The sequence below is a fragment of the Propithecus coquereli genome, unplaced genomic scaffold, assembly GCF_000956105.1.
Source record: "Propithecus coquereli isolate 6110/MARCELLA unplaced genomic scaffold, Pcoq_1.0 Scaffold765, whole genome shotgun sequence".
Taxonomy (NCBI): Eukaryota; Metazoa; Chordata; class Mammalia; order Primates; family Indriidae; genus Propithecus; species Propithecus coquereli.
In genome coordinates, this window is record NW_012153785.1 from 684,856 (window position 1) to 704,842 (window position 19,987).

The 19,987-nt window shown below is 46.4% G+C and overlaps 1 protein-coding gene across 2 annotated transcripts in view; it reads right to left on the reverse strand.

Moving 5' to 3' along the window:
- Positions 1–6,932, reverse strand: part of PTPN1 (protein tyrosine phosphatase, non-receptor type 1) — a 74,330-nt gene extending 67,398 nt beyond the window's left edge. Inside the window, exon 1 of one of the 2 annotated variants that reach the window (XM_012662446.1) lies at positions 6,669–6,932. In XM_012662446.1, the coding sequence (XP_012517900.1) occupies positions 6,669–6,731 (63 nt within the window). In that variant the 5' untranslated portion in view covers positions 6,732–6,932. The remainder of the gene's footprint in view (positions 1–6,668) is intronic. The other variant, XM_012662447.1, reaches the window with a different exon arrangement.
- Positions 6,933–19,987: the final 13,055 nt, after the last annotated feature.

The window sequence follows — 19,987 nt, forward strand, 5'->3', positions numbered from 1 at the left end:
GGCTAGATTTTCTTTGGCTTTTCATGGGGGGAAAAATCTTCTGTATGAAATGGTCTTGTTTCCAGTTTCCGGACATTCAAAATTTACAAATTACCAGCAAGATACTCACGATCATGTCAAACTGCTTTGAAAAAGGAGAGGGCAGCAGCTCATAAACCACTTCTACATAAAGTAAAGCATTATCTCTAAAATGCTGGAGACTTAGGTACTTTCTTCTCAAACATGGCAGATATGTAAACTTTCATATTATTCAAATGAAGCTTAGACTAGATGTAGTTTCTTTCTAAAATTACAACATAAAGGGCAGCTACTCTTAGTGTACCTAGCTGGGGCTGAATCTTTCGTAAATTCTCAAGAATCAGTTCCTCTATCTTTTACAGGAAAAACCACCCAATTGCCACTTAGAGAAAAGCTGCAAACATAACTTGTGTGTCAGGGCTACTCATTTTCCCACATTACTAAATCAAATGAACTTTATTTATTAAAAATGTTTAATGCCTCTTGGCAAAAAAGACCCAATTCTTTTGAGTTGTTAACTATACTTACAAACCTCCTATAACTTTCTTAGCCTGTCTCCAACTACACCTTACAAAATTGAGTAACCACTGCAATTTTTGTAAGGATTATTTCGGGAACATTAAATTCTCTTTGTGAGTACATTAAGGACTTTTATTACTTAACTTGAACTTAATGATCAGTTAGTCCAGGATCTTTTTACAAATGAAGAGACTGAAGCCCAAAGAAAGCAAGGAACCAATTCAGCACTGTAAGACTATGACTACACCCAGGTACTAAGGACACTAGAAAAACAAAAGATCAAACTACTTTCTTGGCCCCAAGGGTGGTCTGATCAAATGCCAAAAAATGTTTGCCTTTACTGTTTATAGTGTGGGGGAAAAAAAGTCTTTGCAATGGTTGCAATTTTATGGAGAATCTTATTTTATATCCCAAAATCAAAAAATATTTTATGAACCAACCACATGCAAAGGCCCTCTAGAAGGCTTGTAAGAACTATTTAATAGTCAAGAATGATGAGGACAGAGTGATTCAACAATTCTTAGACAGACATATAACCTCCAAGCTGCCTACAAAGTTCACCTTAGGCCAAGTACAAATTTGTCGTTAAATTTAAAGCTTTTGTGAAACAAACTGGTGGTATCAACTTCTACTGGATAAGAATTCAAGGCTTTCTTCCAAAACCACTACAGTAGGCAATAATAAATTACCACATTTGGAGTCCATGACTCCAAATGTGGTAGTGTTTTCCCAGCGTGATCTCTGCCATTGGTACTAAAGTGGGCTAATCTATTTGTTTCTCTCCTCCCCCACTCCCCGCTAGAATGGGATTTGGGAACCACGTTTGTACATCTTTATAACGTCAGGCTAGCAAAGTGCTGACAATCAATTCAATTCCAACATTTATTAGGCACCTACATCGTGCCAGGTGCAGAGGATTCCAAGATGAATGAGCAAGCTAGAACAGGTGAACTCAGCAAGCCTGGGCTCTAGGGGAGATAGACTCAGGATATAAAGAGGCAGCTACAACGAAAGCATGGCTTTAAAAGAGGTACGTATCAGGCTGTATGGGAACACACAGGTGACAGACTAAAACTCTAGTGCAGGGAAGCACACATTTGAGCTGGAAGGTGCAAGTTAGAGTGAGTGGCAGAAGCATCCTAGACAAAGTGCTGAGCAATGGTATAGGGCAAGAAAAGGTGAGGATGAGTTTGGAAAAAGCTGCCCCTTCTGATGTGGCTAGAATAGAACCCACATGGGAAGGGATGACTGGAACTTGGTTGCCAGGTTAAGCAGTTGGACCTTACAGGTACTATGAAAGCATTAGAAGTTACACAGAGCAGTGACAGGCTCGGCTGTGGTTTTAGAACAATTACTCTAGTGATAATGTGAAGAATATACATGGTGCAGGGGAGGGCAATGTGGAGGGACGGTATTAATATGGAGGACCATATTAATAGGTAACCAGTTCTGCTCATTTCCACAGTGTGAAACTAGAAACAGCTGCAGGCTTATAGGCAAAACGAGAACCTAGACCACTGGGGTGGTGGGAAAGATGCTGTGGTGACTCACCAACGAAATGCGGCAGAGGAAAACCCAGACTACTCCAAGTCCCCAGCGTTTCTGGATCCTCAAAACCAGCACACCGAATGGCTGCTGCCAAACTACATCGTCTGGGAAACAAGGACCCAGCTAGAATTCCAATTTTCCTGAACACGGGCAATATAAAGGAACAAGCACAGCCTGTGTGCCAGTATTAGTTGTTACCAGGAAGAAATCTGCATAAACACTGTACAGAGGGATGCCAAATTGTGCAAAATATGTATGGGTTCAGGTAGGCTTCAGAAAAGTACCTGCAAGTAAAAGTACAGCATAGAACAAAAATTGCCAAAAGGATCCTGCAATCTAAAAGATCAGAAAACAGACAATTTCCTTTAAAAAAAAAGAAAAGGAAAAAAGCAAAGAAAAAGAAAAGGCAGCTCTTTTTAGCAGTTTATAGTTGAAAAACCTCCACAGTAAATTTCTTACTCATTTCTATCACAAAATTCAGTACACATTCAATCACATTATTCAATACCAGGTATTTTTATAAGTTTTGAGGCGCTGGTCATGCTAAAATGCAAAATGTAGTAGGGAGGCCAGGATCCCAAGGGTAGATAACTTGCAGCTAAAAACCATTTGCATTCCCAGTATCCCCCAGCTGACTTTTCGGAACCATCTGATATGGTTTGCTTACTTGCAAAAGCACCAAAGTATTCCTATAAATATGCCAGTGATGTCAAATAATGATTGCAAAAAGCTCTTCCCTCCACTATTTCTACTTGTGCTCCCAGTTAATTTAATATCAGTCCAGACAATTACAAAGGTCTTTACACCATTTCCAAAGTGCTGATCAGACAACTAAATTTAGTTCACTCAAACCAGGGCTAAACAAGAACATTTAGATCTAACAGGTCACTCAAGATGACTAGAACTTCCCAGTCTCTCCATGTCATTTCCGTTTGTCTTTTTTTTTTTTTAAGTGAAGTGAGTCATAGTGTATAGATCTTTCTCCTCTGCCCAAAACAGTGTTTTTCCCCCCTCTTAAGAGAATGGTATTTAAAAAAAAATTATTGGGAAGTTTTAATATTCATCTTTTTGGAATATAAAATACAAACTGTACATATGAGTAAGGACTTTCAGTGAACTATTGTTATAGCATGGTTTTAAGCTAGTCAGGTATTAGATATTTCGTAATGAAAATAGCTATAAAAAACAAATATCAATTGGAAGAGTGGCCCATTTTACAAAGCCTGTCTCTGACATGGAATAAATCTTGCCTTCAAGTCACGATCTACTGTCGCAGTCTCCTTTATCTGAAACAATCAAATCATTCACACTGAAGTGTGGTGAACAATGTCAGAGAATCAAAGAATTCGGAGATGAGAAAGAGTCAAACACCTGACCCAAACCCTCTTAAACTACTGCACATCAGCTATTCTTTCCATTCATTCAAGCCCTCTCCCCTCTTACTATAGCTCGCTAATACTAACCCCTTTTCCTTATCTGGGCTCTCTCCCCTCATGTGGACAGCCAGACCAACTCAAACACGAGGCACACCAAATATTACTTCCACTTTTCAAACCCGGTGATTTTAAATCGTTTAAATGCTAGGAAACAATGTTTAAAGCCATCCACATAGGCTACCAAAGCTGACTTCTTATAGACCTACATATTTATTAGTATCTATGCTATTTAGTAGCATTAAAGATTAAAAATATGGTTATGCTCATTTATCAAATTGAGCTAGCATAGAGTCTCAGTCTGAAACATTTGTTTTCTAAACTGCCACATTCCTCAACACTCAAAAGTCCACCCTTTGTTCTTTTCCCAATTGTTTCCAAGTTTTTGCATCTTTTTGTTCTAATTAGAAAAGAAGTTAGAATGGTGAAGAATGACTACACTGCTCTGTTAAAGTTTTAAGCAAAAATTACACATTATTTTTCTAATCACAATAGACTAGGCAAGCTCAAAATATGACAGGCTCACACCTGTAACCTCAGCACTTTAGAAGGCCGTGGCAGGAGGATCACTTGAGGCCAGGAGTTTGAGATCAGCCTGGGCAACATAGTAAGACCCTATCTCTACAAAAAACAGAAAAATTAGCCAGGCTTGGTGGCCCACCTGTGATCCCAGCTACTCAACAGGCTGAGGCAGAGAGATCACTTGGGCCCAGTAATTTGCGGTTTCAGTGAGCTATGTTAGTGCCACTGCACTCCAGCCTGGGCAACAGAACAAGACTTCGTCTCAAAAACAAACAAAAGAAAACATAATATGACTTTGTATAATGCTGCCCTCATTTTGACATGCTATAAAATATTAATTTTTTAAACATTCCAATTTAAATGTGTTTAACATATTTCTTTGAATCCTTGAAAAACAATGGTTTTGGTAAACTGATACATCTTAGAAAATTAGTCACTTTAGACTCACTCAAGGTCATTTGAATGCTACATTTCTAAAAATGCCACAGTTGTACAACAAAGGGTCTTTTTTAAACTTAAAAAGGAAAAGAGCTTCTGATTTCGATTTTAGAAAAGAAAAATATCTGCATGGTAGGTTAGAAAAACCCACAGTGACAATTAAAAAGAAACCAACTCCAGGAATGACAATCCATTTAGAAGCTGGGGAAACCTCAATCTTGACTAACCTGTAGGGTTTAAATGTGGTAGAGAAACTTAAGAACAATGAGAGAAATTAATTGAAGACCAACAGGCTCCATGCTAGTAGCATGCTTAACACAGTTTTAACAACACCTGGGTGACAAGTAAGGCCACTCTGGCATAAAACTGTAAGAAATCAAATTCAACCAAGAACATACTTACAATATAAATTTCTTGTTGCCAACTTAGACAGTTTTAACACAAAAGATTTCCCCCCAATGCCTCCACTTGTGATGGGGTATATCATATCGACTCCAACACTTCAGACCAACAATTTTCATTTAAAGCCACTTTAGACTCTAATGCATTAAATCTGATGCAGAAAATGTATCTACACATCCCCAAAGTCACTGGTGAATTCATTCAATTAATTCACAGACACTAGACATGGAATACGAATTTTATATGTTGATCGATCACACTTATACAGATTACAGTGGTTGTAAATATTAGTCTATCAGAAGCTAATATACATTACAGTCCAAATAAAAAGAATCCTGCCAAATAATAAGCTTGATGCAAATCCACATGAAATCAAGGCTCCCAAAGAAAGGCTTTTGTTAGTCAAGCATACCAAAGAACTGCTTAAAGCTTTTTTCTTTTTTAAGCAGAGTTCAAAATAGATTTAATACTACAGCTGATGGATCTCACAATTTGCCTTTTGAGCCTATAAGCTGAAAACAGAATAAACTGCCTTCTCCCTTTACACAATTAACAAAATCTCTCTATTCTGTATATTGCTTATTTAAGATACCGAGCAAGTGTGGTTTTGGTTAATCCTCACAACCCCCGCAATGACATTTAATCAGGCGTATATATTTTCTTTAGAGGATTTAGCTGCTTGTGAAAGACCTCTTCGCGTTTTTAATGTTTTACAGATATGTGAGAAACCCTATCTTCCTAACTTTTTATCCACGAACTTCCATAACCCACAAGTGATGAGGACTGGAAGACAAAGATTATCTCAGCCATAACCAAAGAATGAGATGCTCATTGAGCAAAGATGCTATTTGAGAGAGGGTGGAAACATTAACCTTCCCTATTCCCTGCCTGAAAGGGTAATGTTTTGGCCTCAGTGGAGTGGGTACCGCAGTCCGTCTGGCTGGAAGGCTCTTTAATCCCAAATTCTCTCCACTTTCCGCTCCTCCTTGTTCAGCTCACAGAGCAGATTTCTTTTCCCCTGACAGACCTTCCTTCATCCCTTTCTTTAAGGTAGCCGGCCTTCCATGCATCACCCTCTACCCCGTTAGGATGTTGTTCTCTTCACAGCACTTGTCTCCCTCGGAAATTATTTGCTTCTGTGTTTGAACGCCTTATTCGACTCTAAGCTCCACTAAGGATAGGGTCTCGCCTGTCCTGTTTAACGAACACTATCTCCAGCGCCTAAGCAGTGCCTAGCACCGAATAGGCACGTCAGTTCGTATCCACTAAATGAATGAACGGGAAGGGGGAAGGGGACCGTCATCCTTGAGACTCAACACATACTGAGACTAGGGGAAAGGAAATGTGAAGGAGGGAGGGAGGAGTAACCTTTTCCCCCAGGGAGACAAAGGAACAGAGTCTGAGGTGGTCCAGTCCAGAAAAGGAAGTCGTGGGGTGTTAAATCAACCCCAGGGGACAAAGAGTGGGTAGGCAGGGGGGCGGGGTCGGGGTGCGAGGGATTCACGCTGAAAGTATAGATGGGCGGCCCCCAGGCTTGAGAGGCCACCGGGCTGGACGATATGAGGTAGGTGGGGGATCGAAAGGGGCTGCGAGGCCCAGGCGAGACGCATGCCCACCCGGGGACAAAGGGAGAGGGGGGGCGGCCCGAGCCGCTGTGCAATCTAATCCTCAAGCAGGTGGGGCCGAGGCGAAGGGCGGTACCCAGAGGGAGAATGGGGCTTGGGGGTCTAGGGGAAGGTTCATGTGGCCTAAGTGAATGGCCCGCTGCGCTCTGGGGCGCTCCCGCACCTGGTAAATGGCCGCCCAGTTCCCGGCCTTGTCGATCTGCTCGAACTCCTTTTCCATTTCCATGACGGGCCAGGGTGGCTGCTGCGCCTCCTCCTCGGCCCACTGCGCCGTCTGCCGCTCCAGGCCGCGTCGTGCTCTTAGCCCCGAGGCCCGCTGCAAGCCTCCACTACCGCCGCTACCGCCGCCCTAGCCGCCGCTGCTTCTTCATGTCAACCCGGCAGCCGGAAGTACGCACCGCGCCCGCCGCGAGCTCCGCCCCTGGAGAGGGAGAACCAATCAGCGCGCGAGAATGTCAGCAAGCACTTCCGCGGGGTGGAGCCGGGGGAGGTGCTAGGGGGACACTTCCTCAGCACCGCGAGAGGTCTGGTAGCGCGCTCTCGCTCCTCCCCGCCGGGGCTTCGGGCTCGGGCGTGGCGCGCGCCCGTTGCCTAGGCGACCCCCGACAGCCCCGCCCACGGCGCGTGGGCTCGCCGGGCCCCGGCAGGTCTGGGCATCCAGCCTCCGCTAGCCGGTTGAGGCGGAGTGAGTGACCTTGACATAGTGCTGCATCTTTTCTGCAGCGCCAAGGTTGGGGACTCAGCGCTCCAAGCTGGAGCAGGGGCGGAGGGCAGCGTGCCCCACGCTTCCTGCCTCCCGGCTCAGGCCAGATATCCGCCCTTTTTTCATGAAACTTAGGGGAGCTTCATGATTCGCACTCTTAGGAGAGTACTGGGGAAGGCCCACTGCTCTCTCAGGCAGGGGTCTCCAACCTTTTTGGCACCGGGGACCGTTTTCCTGGAAGACAATTTTTCCACGAACTGGTGGGGGGAGGGGGTAGGTTTTGGGATGATTCAAGCGCATTACATTTATTGTGTACTTTATTATTATTACACTGTAATACATAATGAAATAATTATACAACTCACCATAGGTTGGGGACCCCTGCTGTAAGGGGTTGTGCCTCTGTAGGAAATTTCTGTTTGGGTGCTAAGGGAAGTACTGGTGTGATTTTCAATATTTCACAAGGAAATCCTGATCACACTGAACTAAGTGGAGCACAAATTCTGTTGTGCATTATGTTAAATAAAAATTACAGGAGACCGTCGTTTTGGACTAAGCTCCTGCCCCAGACCCCAACAGACCAGACTAAAAATCAAAATGGAGTCACTCATGCAAAAGTTCCACTGCACCGATGACCTTTCATGAGATCAGGAGAGAGAGATAAAACAGCCTGATTACCTAAACAGGCCAGTTTCAATCAGCATGGTAATGAAGTTCCCGCTGCTTGTCAACAAAAAAGTAACCTGAAGTAACCTGATGTTAACCAATCCGTTATTTCCCTATTGTTCTGTTTCCCTCTTCCTGCCTTATAAGGAAAGTAAATTTGAAGTGACCAATCTACTTTTTGTTCTTTGTTTCTGCTTTCCTTGGCCCTTTTCTGTCTGTAAAACCAAAGGTTTTCTCTGCTCATTGGAGCACTCATTCTAGTTTGTGGAATGAAGTCTTGCCCAATTCTAGAATCACAAATAAAGCCAATTAAGATCTTTAAATTAGTTATAATTTTGTCTTTTGACAATTAACAATCACCTGGGAAGTGTGTTGAAGAATGCAGGTTCCTGGGCCCACCTCCAAAAGAGTCAGATACCCCTGGTCTGGGTGTGAGGTCCAGGATCTGCATTCTCACCAATTCCTGCTAATTCTCACACTTGTGGTCCTTGAAGCACACGTGAGAAGGGCTGGTCAGGTTGCCTTCCTGGGAGCTCTAATTTAAAGCATCCACATCTGGGCCTGGCACTTTAAATGGAGATTGTGAACGCCATGGGGTCAGAGAACCTAGAAGACAGAATCATCTCTGTTCCTTTACCATTGCAAGCCTGCCCAGAGCAGCTGCCTGGTATTATCAGTTGAATTCCAGCTCATTCCTTGAGTGCTTGTGGCAGGCACTGTGTCTGGCATTTCAAGTACGCATTCTCATTTAATCTCCACAACGTCTCCCTCCAATACAGGCACTATTGTTCCCATTTTATAGACAAGGAAACTGAGGTGCAGAGAGGCAAAATCATTTGTCTAGGGTAGCACTGCACATTGGTATGGAAACCCGGATTCTAACCTGATCTCCAGAGGAGTGCTTGCTTTGGAGCCAGGCTTCGTGTGTCCAAATTTTAGATCTACTAAATACTAGCCGTGCAAGCTTGGGGAAATTACCATTAATCTCTGGGCCTCTGTGCTCTCCTTTGTAAAATGGAAATAATAAAAGTGTCCACCTCAGAGAGGATTGAAGATTGAGTACATATCATGGTCTTAGTATAGTGGGCAGCCCGTTAAATATTAACTGTCATTACTACATACCTTTAAATAACTAATGGGAAGGTAAACGAATTCTTATTGAATATATGTAGTTGGTTGGATAGGCCATGTCTTTAGAAACTGAGTGTTCCATAGGGGGAAAATTAACAAAAGATGCCCATTCTGGTGAAAAGTTTGGGAGCCCCACTGGGAAGCTGCTTAATTTAAGTCTTAGCTCATTGAAGTGACTCTCCAGACTCACATGTTCCCCCCACCCTTATATTGTTCGAGTTCTAGTTTGTCTGGAACTCACAGTCCTGAGGGTTCCTTGGAACAGAAAACAGGGCTGGTTCATTCCTATCCCTGTACACCAAGCTAAGTAAATAAATCGAATGCCCATCTTGAACCCAAGTGGCCCTTATGCCTGCAAGGGGTGCCACCCAGTGACTGGAGCAGCCTTTGAATGGGGCCAAAGCTATGCACAGGGTCTTGGTCGGGGAGAGGGGAGTTGGGGACAGGGTCCAAGTTTGGGCTGTTCAGTGGCTGTCCTAGTGTCCTAGGGCTGCTGAAAGAAATTGCCACAAATTTAGTGGCTTAAAATAACCAAAATTAGGCCGGGCACCGTGGCTCACGCCTGTAATCCTAGCACTCTGGGAGGCTTGAGGCGGGCGGATCATTTGAGCTCAGGAGTTCAAGACCAGCCTGAGCAAGAGTGAGAACCCCGTCTCTACTAAAAATAGAAAGAAATTGGCCAAACAACTAAAAATAGAAAAAATTAGCCGGGCATGGTGGCGCATGCCTGTAGTCCCAGCTACCTGTGAGGCTGAGGCAGGAGGATTGCTTGAGCCCAGGAGTTAGAGGTTGCTGTGAGCTAGGCTGACGCCGTGGCACTCTAACCCGGGCAAGAGAATGAGACTGTGTCTCAAAAAAAAAAAATTAAATAACCAAAATTGATTCTCTCCCAGGTTTTGAGGCTCAGAGTCCGAAGTCCTGTGCTGACAGGGCTGTGCTCCCTCTGAAGTCTCCTGGGAAGAACCTTCTTGCCCCTTCCAGCTTCTGCTGGCTCTGTTCTTCGTTGGCTTGTGGCAGCATCACTCCAATCTCTGCCTCCATCTTTACATGGCTTCATCCTCTGTGCTTCCCCTTCTGTCTGTCTAATCTCTCTCTGCCTCTTCTTACAAGGGCACCTGTCGCTGGATTTAGGGCCTACCCTAATCCAGAACGATTTGTCAGTTCCAGGTAATCCAGATGATCTCATCTTGAAATCCTTAAATTAATGACATGTGCAAAGACCCTTTTTCCAAATAAGGTCACCTTCATGGGTACTGGGACTTGGACATATCTTTTTGGACATATCTGCCATTACAGTGGCAGTGCCCCTATATCCCATTCTTCACATAGCAGCAGCCAGAGAGAGCTTTTAATATTTGGATCATGAAACTCTCCTATGCAAAACCCTCCACTAGCTTCCCATCCTACTTAGAATAAAATCCAAATAACGCCTAACCCTGGCCCACAAGTCCCATGTGACCTGGCCCCTGCCCACCTCCCAACCTGTCTCCCCCTTGCTTTCTTCACTGCAGTCTCCTGTCCATCCCCTAATACACTGAGCTAGTTCCCGCCTCAGGACCTTTGCACCAGCTGCTCCTTCTGCCTGGATCACGCTTCTCGCACATCTTCTCACCTTTCAGGTCTCAGGTCAAGTGTCACCTTTCCCAGACAGGTCTTCCCTGGCCACCCTCCCTAAAATAATCCCCAGTCACTCTTTACCACAAACCTTGTTTATTTGCATCTTAGCACTCATCTCTGACTTGGTTTTGTTTTTTGCTGGCTTGTTTCCTTCTCCTGGCCCCAGTCTCATGTCCTCTGGGTGCCTGATACTTGGTCGGGAGGAGGAACTCCAGGTGCCGGAGACCCTCTGAGGCTTGGTGTTGATCTGCAAAGCTCTGGCGCGTCCCTGCCAAGGCCTGGCCTAGAACCAGCCACGCCCTGGGGTCCCTCCGTGATGTGCAGGGGGTGATGGGGAATCTTCCGTGATGACTGGTTAGAAAATAAACAAATAGCTGTGTGTCATGATGGCTAAAACCTTTTCTGGCAGGCACGCATGGTCTCATGCAGCCTCTCCTCCGGCCTCTCCTTCATGTAGTAGCTAAAGGAGGAAATCAGCGCTCCAAATCAATGACCCGTTAAACTTTTTTAAACGTCCTAAGAGTCGTCAGTGGAGGATAGCTGTTTACAAAGCCTCCAACAGATCACGGACTCCTGACTCAGCGACGTCGGGAAGTTTCCTGTTCAAATGGGAGACAGCACAGTTCTAAAAGCGTGAGACCCAGAATGAGCCCAAACTGGGTCTCTCATGAAATGTCGCTTCCTCAGAGAGGCCCCTTCTGACCACTCCTAATAAACCGTGCCCCCTCACTCTATCCCTTTTCCTCCTTGACACTTACCAGGCATCTATAACTTATTTTTTTCCCAGTGTTACCACGTGGTATTTATGTTCTATATTTGTTTTATGTGTTTATCATCTGTCTCTGCCACTAAATGTAAACTTCACGATGAAAAGAGACTTAGTCGATTTGGTTCGATGCTGTTTTCCTTGAGCTGCAGGCAGGAAACCGAGAAAGCCCACCAGTCCTTGGGAGTTTCCAGAAACCGAGATGACAGGGCTTCTCTCTACCTCACAGACTCAGAGATCGAGAGTCCTCGGGGTCGTTCAGCTCCCTCCAGCTCCCCCCACTGGGGACACGCATCAGGCACGGAAGTAGCCCTCCCCTCTGAGATTCACGCATGCTCCCCTTAGAGAGTTTGGGCACCTCTGACTTGTTGGCTGAAAGCACTAGAAACTGGATGCGCAGAGCCTCAACCTTCAGTCACAAACTGTGCTAGCTAACAGTGTTACCTTGAATTTTGTATTTCCCAATAGCCCTGCAATCCCGGCGTTATCCCATTTGAATAACACCAAATTCGAGAAAATAACAGCTCAGAAAGGTTAAAGAGGTGAAATCAATGACACCCAAGTACAAAATGCTGGCTCGGATGCTGGATGGTGGAGCACCGTGGTACGTTAGGAGCTTCTAAATCCTGGGTCTGCTACTCACTAGCTTTTAAGCCTGGGGCAAGTTGCTCAACCTCCTGGTGTCAGCCTGGATATTTTCCAGTGGGAAAAACCCAAATGAAAGTGGCTTTTGCAAAACGGGGGATTTACTGGCTCATCAAACGAGGAAGTCCAAAGAAGGCTTGCTTCAGGCACAGTCAGATCCAGGACCTCAAGCAATGTCATTGTGACTCTGTCTTTTTCCCAGCTCTCTTATCTTTCTCCCCATGTGCTAGCTTCACTCTCAGGCAGGCTTTCCTCCAGAGGGAACCAGGATGGCCCCAGCAACTCCAGGCTCATGGCCTGCCAGCTCCGCAACTCCAGTGGAAAGAGCTTCTTTTCCCTGCTGGGTCCAGCACAAGTTCTGGCCTTGAGTCTCATTGGTCCAACTGAGGCTCACATGCCATCTCTAAGCCAATCTGTCCAGGGAAATTTTGACAAATGTAGAAATGGAGGCTCAGAGAGGTTAATTACTCAACCAAGGTCACACAGCTAGTGAATAGTCAAGTGGGACTATTCACTGAATAGTGATCTGGTTTTAGCATCTATGTTCTCAGCCATGATGCTATGCAGTCTAACAACTTCCGTGAGCTCTAAAAATAATAAAAATGAGGATAACATTAATAATAGTGATAATTGTTATTTAACGCCATACTGTGGAGCCTTATACTATTACAGTCCCCTTTGAACTGTGGCACAGAGAGGTTAAGCAACTTGTCTGCAGTGACACAGATAAGAAATGGTGGAGCCAGGACTAGAACCCAGTTTACCTTTATGTGCTGTTTCCAAGTCCGAAATGTTATTAATATATAAGAGTTTTGCACCCTTTCAGAACTCACAGGAAGGATAGCAGCCTAGAATCTCCTCACTCAAGTCTTCAGTGGGCTCGTCCCCATTTTTAGCAAGACTCTCCCACCTCTCTACCACCCGGAAAACCTTTCAAACTTTACTCCAAGCCATTAAAAATAAAACAAAAATAAATACATCAATATAATCCCAAGCTGCCTGTCAAGTAAGAGTGACATCCCCAGTGGGAGGAGGAGGCATTTAGGGGAACTGGAGCAATCACACGTGTTCTGAGAAAGAAGGGTCAGAGGCGTGGGGGAAAGTTCGAGGAGGGAAGTTGGGCCCCAGGATGGAAACCAAACCCAGCTCCGTGCTTTCAGCAAAGGAGGAGTTTAAGGAGGTTTTTTAGGGGCTGCCGCAACATCCTCCGTCCTCCAGTTGGGGTTGAGGGGACACTTGCATCGCACATACAGTGATTCGGGGTGTGGATTCTGGAATCTGGCTGGCTTGGGCTCATGTGCCTTGGACAAGTTCCTTACCCTCTCTGATCCTTGGTTTTCCATCTTTTATGTAAGGTGAGCGACGTGATGATTAAATGAGATAGTGTGGGTAAAGCACTCAGCTTGGTCTCTAGCTCACGGCAAGGACTCAATGAACGTGGCTGTTGTTATTATAATTGTGTAGGTTGCTGAGTGGAAAAACCAGGCTGTCTCCAGATGTTTTCATAGTATATGTTGCAACCTGCTATTTTACATCTCTCTGTTTTTGTCCTGCTGCCGAAGGTGAGCAGGGCCACCTTCGTGGGTGTGTGTGCAACCCGTGCAACTGCGCAGGGCCCCATGCTCAGAAGGGGCCCACACTTGGTTTGTTCTGCTGTCATGGCCTTGAAATTCTTTATAATTTTTTGAACAAGGAGTCCTGCGTATTCATTTTGCATTATGCCTCAAAAATTATGTAACCAGTCCTGGAGGTGAGATCTAGATTTTTCAAATTCTTGAAGAGGGTTCGAAGCAGTTTCTGTCTCTGAAGGTGGGAATGGTCTTCTCCCTTTATTCTAGGAGAAATCACTGCTCTTGGGGGAAGTTGTAAAACAGTGACATTATTCAGATGCACATGTTAAGTTGTTTACTATTGTTTAATAATAGTAATTACAATAGCACATGCAGTAGATACTAACTGAGGGCCAGGCTCTGTGCTAAGCCAACGCTTTACCTTTATTGTCCTTTAGATCTGTCCAACAACTCTGTGTGAGGGACTGTCATGAACCTCATTTCGCAGGTGACGAAACTGAGGCCTGGAGTGGTTATGGGACTTGTCCGCCACCACACAGCAGCATCAGGGTCATGTATGTAACTTGGGCAAAGCTGTAGCAGGACTGTAGCCTTTCAGAGAAGAGGAATTAATTTCTAAGCTTAGAGCTAGCTAGAAGTATTCGTGGAGTCCTTGGGAGAGACGTGTGTCTTTTTGATCAAGTATTTGCTTCAGTGGTTTCTGTAACTGAAGGTGGAAAATCTTTTGTTTGAGACTCGACGGTGCAGAGAGGGCTGGCCTGAATTTTTCTTCTCCTTGTGCCAGAGGGAAGCCCGCGGAGAGGACTCCCATTTGGAGTGGCCTCACCCAGGCCACAGGGAAGGGAGCTGGAGGGGGCACCGCGTGGGGATGGAGCTTTTCCCAAAGGATATGGATATGGCTGCTGCATATCCTGGGGTAGGCGAGGAAGCCGGACTCACTATGGGAAGTGGAGGGAGGGAGGGGCCTTTGCTTTATCTGGGGCCAAGAGGAGGAAGAGGGGGTCCTAAATTCTAGAGAGGAAGGCAGGCTGGCTCCCATGACACGGTGGCATGCTAGAGAGAACCGGCAGGGGGGAAAGCATGAAGCAGGTCCATGGGCTCCAGGAGCTATTTATTTATTTACAATTTCATTTCGCATTTTCCTTTTCTGCATTGTAATTCCCACCTGTTATCCCCAAGGCTTCGGTAAAATTTTGTTCACTGCTATGGGCTCATTTTAGCTGTTGGGTCAGATACTAATTGTGCCCAGTGTTCTCATCTTTTTTTTTTTTTTCATTTTTTTATCTTACATTGTCCCCTCACGCCTTTACGAGCCATCCCTATTCTTAGCACAGCCCTCCTGAACGGAGAGGGAGACTGTCGCGTGTACTGCCACACTATTCTCTTCCTTCAGGGAAACAGGATTGAGGCCGGGCATGCACCTGCCCAGCTAATGACTACATTTCCCAGCTTCCCTTGCAACTAGATATGCCATGTGACTACATTCTGACCAATAGGATGTAAGTGGAAGTGATGGGGTCCACTTCCAAATCATACCCTTAAAGTCTTGGTACAGGGGGCAGTGTCTTTCACATTTTCTTCCATCCTACTTCCTGGAATGTGACATGGTGGGCACCAACTTGAGCTGAGCAGATAGGGCAACGTGGTAGAAATGAAAGAAAACATGATGGAAGGAGCCTGAGACACCAACCCCACGCACCTGCCCCATCAGCCCCAGACTGGTCGCACACACACTGACACACAAGAGACACACAAAAGGGCTGATACTCAACTGATGTGCGCAGCTGCAGTCATCCTGGCCACTTACGGGCAGCATTCTGATTGGTTAAAAATAAACTTCTGCTTTGTTTAAGCCACTGTTAGTGGGGGTCTCAGTTACAGTAACTGGTCCATATTCTAATCAATCCAGCCATGTTTAGGGGGGCTGTTAAGGAAAAGGGCTGGGTACCGCCTCCAGGGCGAGATGGTGTTGGGGACAGGAGCAGCATCCTGGTGCAGGCAGTTAAGAGACGGCAGACAGGGCACTAGAGCAGCTCTGGGAGAAATGGCTCGCTGTGGTTGCCAGACAGCCACAGGGGTGGTCTATGGGACATGTGAACAGCCCTCAGAGACTCTGAGTAATATCCTGCAGAAAGAACCAGAAAAAAGTTTGGACTTCTTAGAATCACAGGGTCCCTTTGTTAGATATTAAAGGGGAAGTTGGAAATCTGGGGGACAGCTGGGTTATAAACAGGGCCCAGTGAATGTGAATTCCCTTCTGAGGCAGACACTGTTAGTTGCTTCCCTACTCGTCGCCTTCCCCCTTCTTCTTGGCTGACAGAGCCCACCGGGATCACAGAGCCTGAAAAAGCGAGATGGCCCCTTGCGAAGCGTCCTTTGCATGAGGGCACGGGAGTACGGCTCAATCCTGGCCAACGGCACAGGAGGCAAAGTCGGCCCGGGAGCTTCTGGGAAAGGTTTCTCCACCTCTTGTAAAAGAGACGTAGGGGAGGAATTTTTTCACCAGGCTAAGGTGGAAGAGCAAAGAGCTAGAAAGCACCTAGGTCCTTCACAACGTCATTGAGTTGTGGAGCTATCCCTGGGACTACCTAGCTCTGGACTTCTTTGAAGAGATCATAACATTTTTACTGTTTATGCCACTTTGGGCTGACGTTTTTGTTCCTTGCAGCCAAGAGCACGCTAACTGATACGTGGTCTTTGTCTTCTGTCTCTAGCTTCCGCCAGCCCCGTGGCTCTCAAATGTAGCCACATTCTTTCCCCAGAGCACACTTGCTCTGGAAGTCAAGGTCTTTTGGAAACCACCTGCAACAACTCGTTACCACGGTCCTTCTAAATAAGAACCTCCCTGGTCACTCCTTACTTCTTCATTTCAGGAGCGAGATCTGTGTCTAGTGGGGCAGAAGCAGAACTTGAGCCTTCAAGCAAACGTCTGTTTTGGCATGGACTGATCCTCTTGTATTGGTCTTAGCAGTCTGACTGTGTCTCTCTCAGCAGACTCTCAGCTCTCAAGGATGTGAACCAGGCAGTATTCAACGTGGTACGACCCCAGGGCCTAGCTCGGGACCTGGGCAAGAGGAGGTGCTCCCTGAATGCTTGTCAAATGAAGACATGAAAGAATCGATCATCCAAACCCCATTTTGTCACCTCCCTGAACAGAGCCAATTTCCCTTCCCACTGCCCTCCTGCATTACTCTAGGGCTGCTGTCCCCAACCCCTGGGCCACAGACCAATATGGGTCCGTGGCCTGTTAAGGACTGGGCTGCAGAGGTCCACCACACACACCTCCCCCCATCCCCCACCAGACCATGGAAAAATTGTCTTCAATGAAACCAGTCCCTCGTGCCAAAAAGGTTGGGGACGGCTACTCTAGGGCAAGATGGTTCTTGTAGAGGCAGAGTGAGGAAGAAAAAAGAGGTTAACCCAATTTTCAGTTCCAAAGCAGCTTTTAATCCTTCTCCTCTTAAATTACCCTTAATCCACCCACTGTCAGCCTCAGCTCCAGTTCGGCACTGAGCCGCTTCTGACCCGGGTCTTCTCAAAACAAGGAAGAAGGAAGGAGGGAGAAAAGGAAGGAAACTCTGTGTGTATTTAAATCATTTCAAGAACTAAAGAGAGAAGTCATTTATTTTATTTTTTAGAGACAGAGTCTTACTCGTCACCTAGGCTGGCCTGTAGTGTGCAGTCCCACCTCACTGCGACCTCCAACACTGGGCTCAACCAATCCTCCTGCCTCAGCCTCCCAAAGTGCTGGGGTCACAGGTGTGAGCCACCGTGCCCAGCCCTAGAGAAGCAATTTAAAGTGGACATTCTCTCGTGCAACACTCTTAAGCATTGCAGGTGGGACATTTTTATTGTTATAAATTTTTTTTATAGTCACAAAAGTCATATACATTTAATGAAGAAAACTCAAAAAGTGTATATGAAGGAGACACAATTTACTGTTTTTTTTTTTTTTTTTTTTTTGAGACAGAGTCTCGCTTTTATTGCCCGGGCTAGAGTGAGTGCCGTGGCATCAGCCTGGCTCACAGCAACCTCAGACTCCTGGGCTCAAGGGATCCTCCTGCCTCAGCCTCCCGAGTAGTTGGGACTACAGGCATGCGCCACCATGCCCAGCTAATTGTCTCTATATATTTTTAGTTGTCCAATTAATTTCTTTCTATTTTTAGTAGAGACAGGGTCTCACTCTTGCTCAGGCTGGTTTCGAACTCCTGAGCTCAAACAATCCGCCCGCTTCGGCCTCCCAGAGTGCTAGGATTACAGGCGTGAGCCACCGCGCCCACACTTACTGTTTAGCCTCACCACACATGGTGGTCACTGCTAACATTTTGGTAGGCGTGTTTTCACAGTGCTTTAGTTCTCTCTGTCTCATTGGCTCCATCGGCCTCTTGCCCCAACTTTCCCCTTTCTCTCACTGTCTGTCTGTCTGTCTTTCTCCAGGTCTCTGTCTCTTTGTCTCTTCCTCTCTCTATGAAACTTAAATATTTCCAGGTTCTTCAGCCTTGGTTGTGAGGGGGAGGGTCATCCTTCCCTTTAATAAGCAATCAGCATGGTGTAATCCCTGTCTTTTTGTTGTTGTTTGTTTGTTTGTTTGAGGCAGAGTCTCGCTCTGTTGCCTGGGCTAGAGTGCTGTGGCGTCAGCCTAGCTCACAGCAACCTCCAACTCCTGGGCTCAAGCGATCCTCCTGCCTCAGCCTCCCAAGTAGCTGGGACTACAGGCACGCCACAAGGCCCGGCTAATTTTTTTAAATTTTTAGTAGAGACAGGGTCTCGCTCTTGTTCAGGCTGGTCTTGAACTTCTGACCTCAAGGATCCTCCCGCCTCGGCTTCCCAGAGTGCTAGGATTACAGGCATGAGCCACCACACCTGGCCAATCCCCATCTTTTGAAGTGGCTGGAAATCAAGTCCCTTCTCCTCCACAATAATTTCTGGGAAATCTGACTACATTGTCCTCAAACTCTGCTTGTCACCTATCTCTTCTTGCTCTAAATTGTGGCTTTGATCTGTTCTCCAGCTTCCTCTTGCTCTTCAGGTATCAGGAATGCTTTCGGCTACAGGTAACACTCAATCTGACTAAGAGTAGCGTCAGCAAATCTGAGTCAATTTCCCCACAGAACAAGAAGGCTGGGATAGGTGTGCACCGGCCATGCAGGGGACCCGCCTGCATCCCCTCAGCCCCTGGGACGCGCACCTGCAGCTATCTGGCCTAGCGCTGTCTCTGGCCACAGCAGTGGGCTCAGCTGACCTTACGGCCTGGCCGGGGGTGCCAGGGAGCTCGCGCCTTCAGAAGCAGCCGTCAACCGAGGACGGTGGGAGCAGGTGGATGAATAACCTGGCTCCCTGCTGCTCAGGTGGGGAAACATGGAGGCAGGTCCTCAGCAGTCTCTCGGGGGTCCCCAATGGGTTGCATCCCACTGGCCCAGTGGCAACTCAATCATCAGTGTCCCTCTCTGTCTCACTCCCCAACTCCCCAACTGAGCCTGGCTCATTGTAAAATTGGGGAGAGGTAGGCTGAGGAAGTCCACCTCTTAATAGCTGCCTGATTCTGGGCAAATTACTTAACTTCTTTTTCCGTTTCTGTAAAATGGAGATAAACGTTGGTTCCTGCCTCGCAGGGGCATTGCAATGATTCGGTGAGTTGCTGCACGCAAAGTGCTCAGGACAGCGCCCGCCCAGCATAGAGGAAGGGCTGCGCGCGAGCTTGCTGCTCCCTCCCTGCTGCCTCCACTACCCTATTCTGTCATCCTGAGTACCGCCCGCGGGGAGGAAGGAGATTTCAACAAAGACTATTTGGTAGCAATTATTATAAAAATAAAGTGATTTCATAGTTACACCTGGACAAGTTGAGACGTATCGCTAAACCAGTTAGACATGTGTCATCGCAGTTAAAATTCACATTGACCCTGAGAAGTTAACATGATAATGTTCATTTGAAAAACGGCGCAACTGAGGCTTGGGGGAGAAGCAGTTCCCCCAGTGCAAATTGGTGGTGGAGCCAGGGTCTCTGTGACCCCAGAATCGTGCTGTTCTCGTTGCCCTTTTCCCTAATTCCCATCTCCTGCTGGATCTAGTGGTCCTCAGCATGCATCGGGGTGACCCCACTGGGCTGCCCTTGGCATGACCCCCTTCTGTGGTGCTGCCTTAGAACTTACCAAAATGTTTTCTGTGTCGATTTTCCCATCAGCCTGCTCACATGAGGCTTAATCTTTCTCGCGGGCCTTGTAAGCAGCACTTTGTGAAATACGGGGTGAGTCGGTCACGCTCAGCAAACAGGCTCTAAGGCAGCCCCACGGTCGTGGGTACGGTGGCTGGGAATATGGGCTTCTTTTGCTGAAATTAGCCAACCGAGGTAACAGAATTCTCCCACTGCATATCCTGTTATGGCC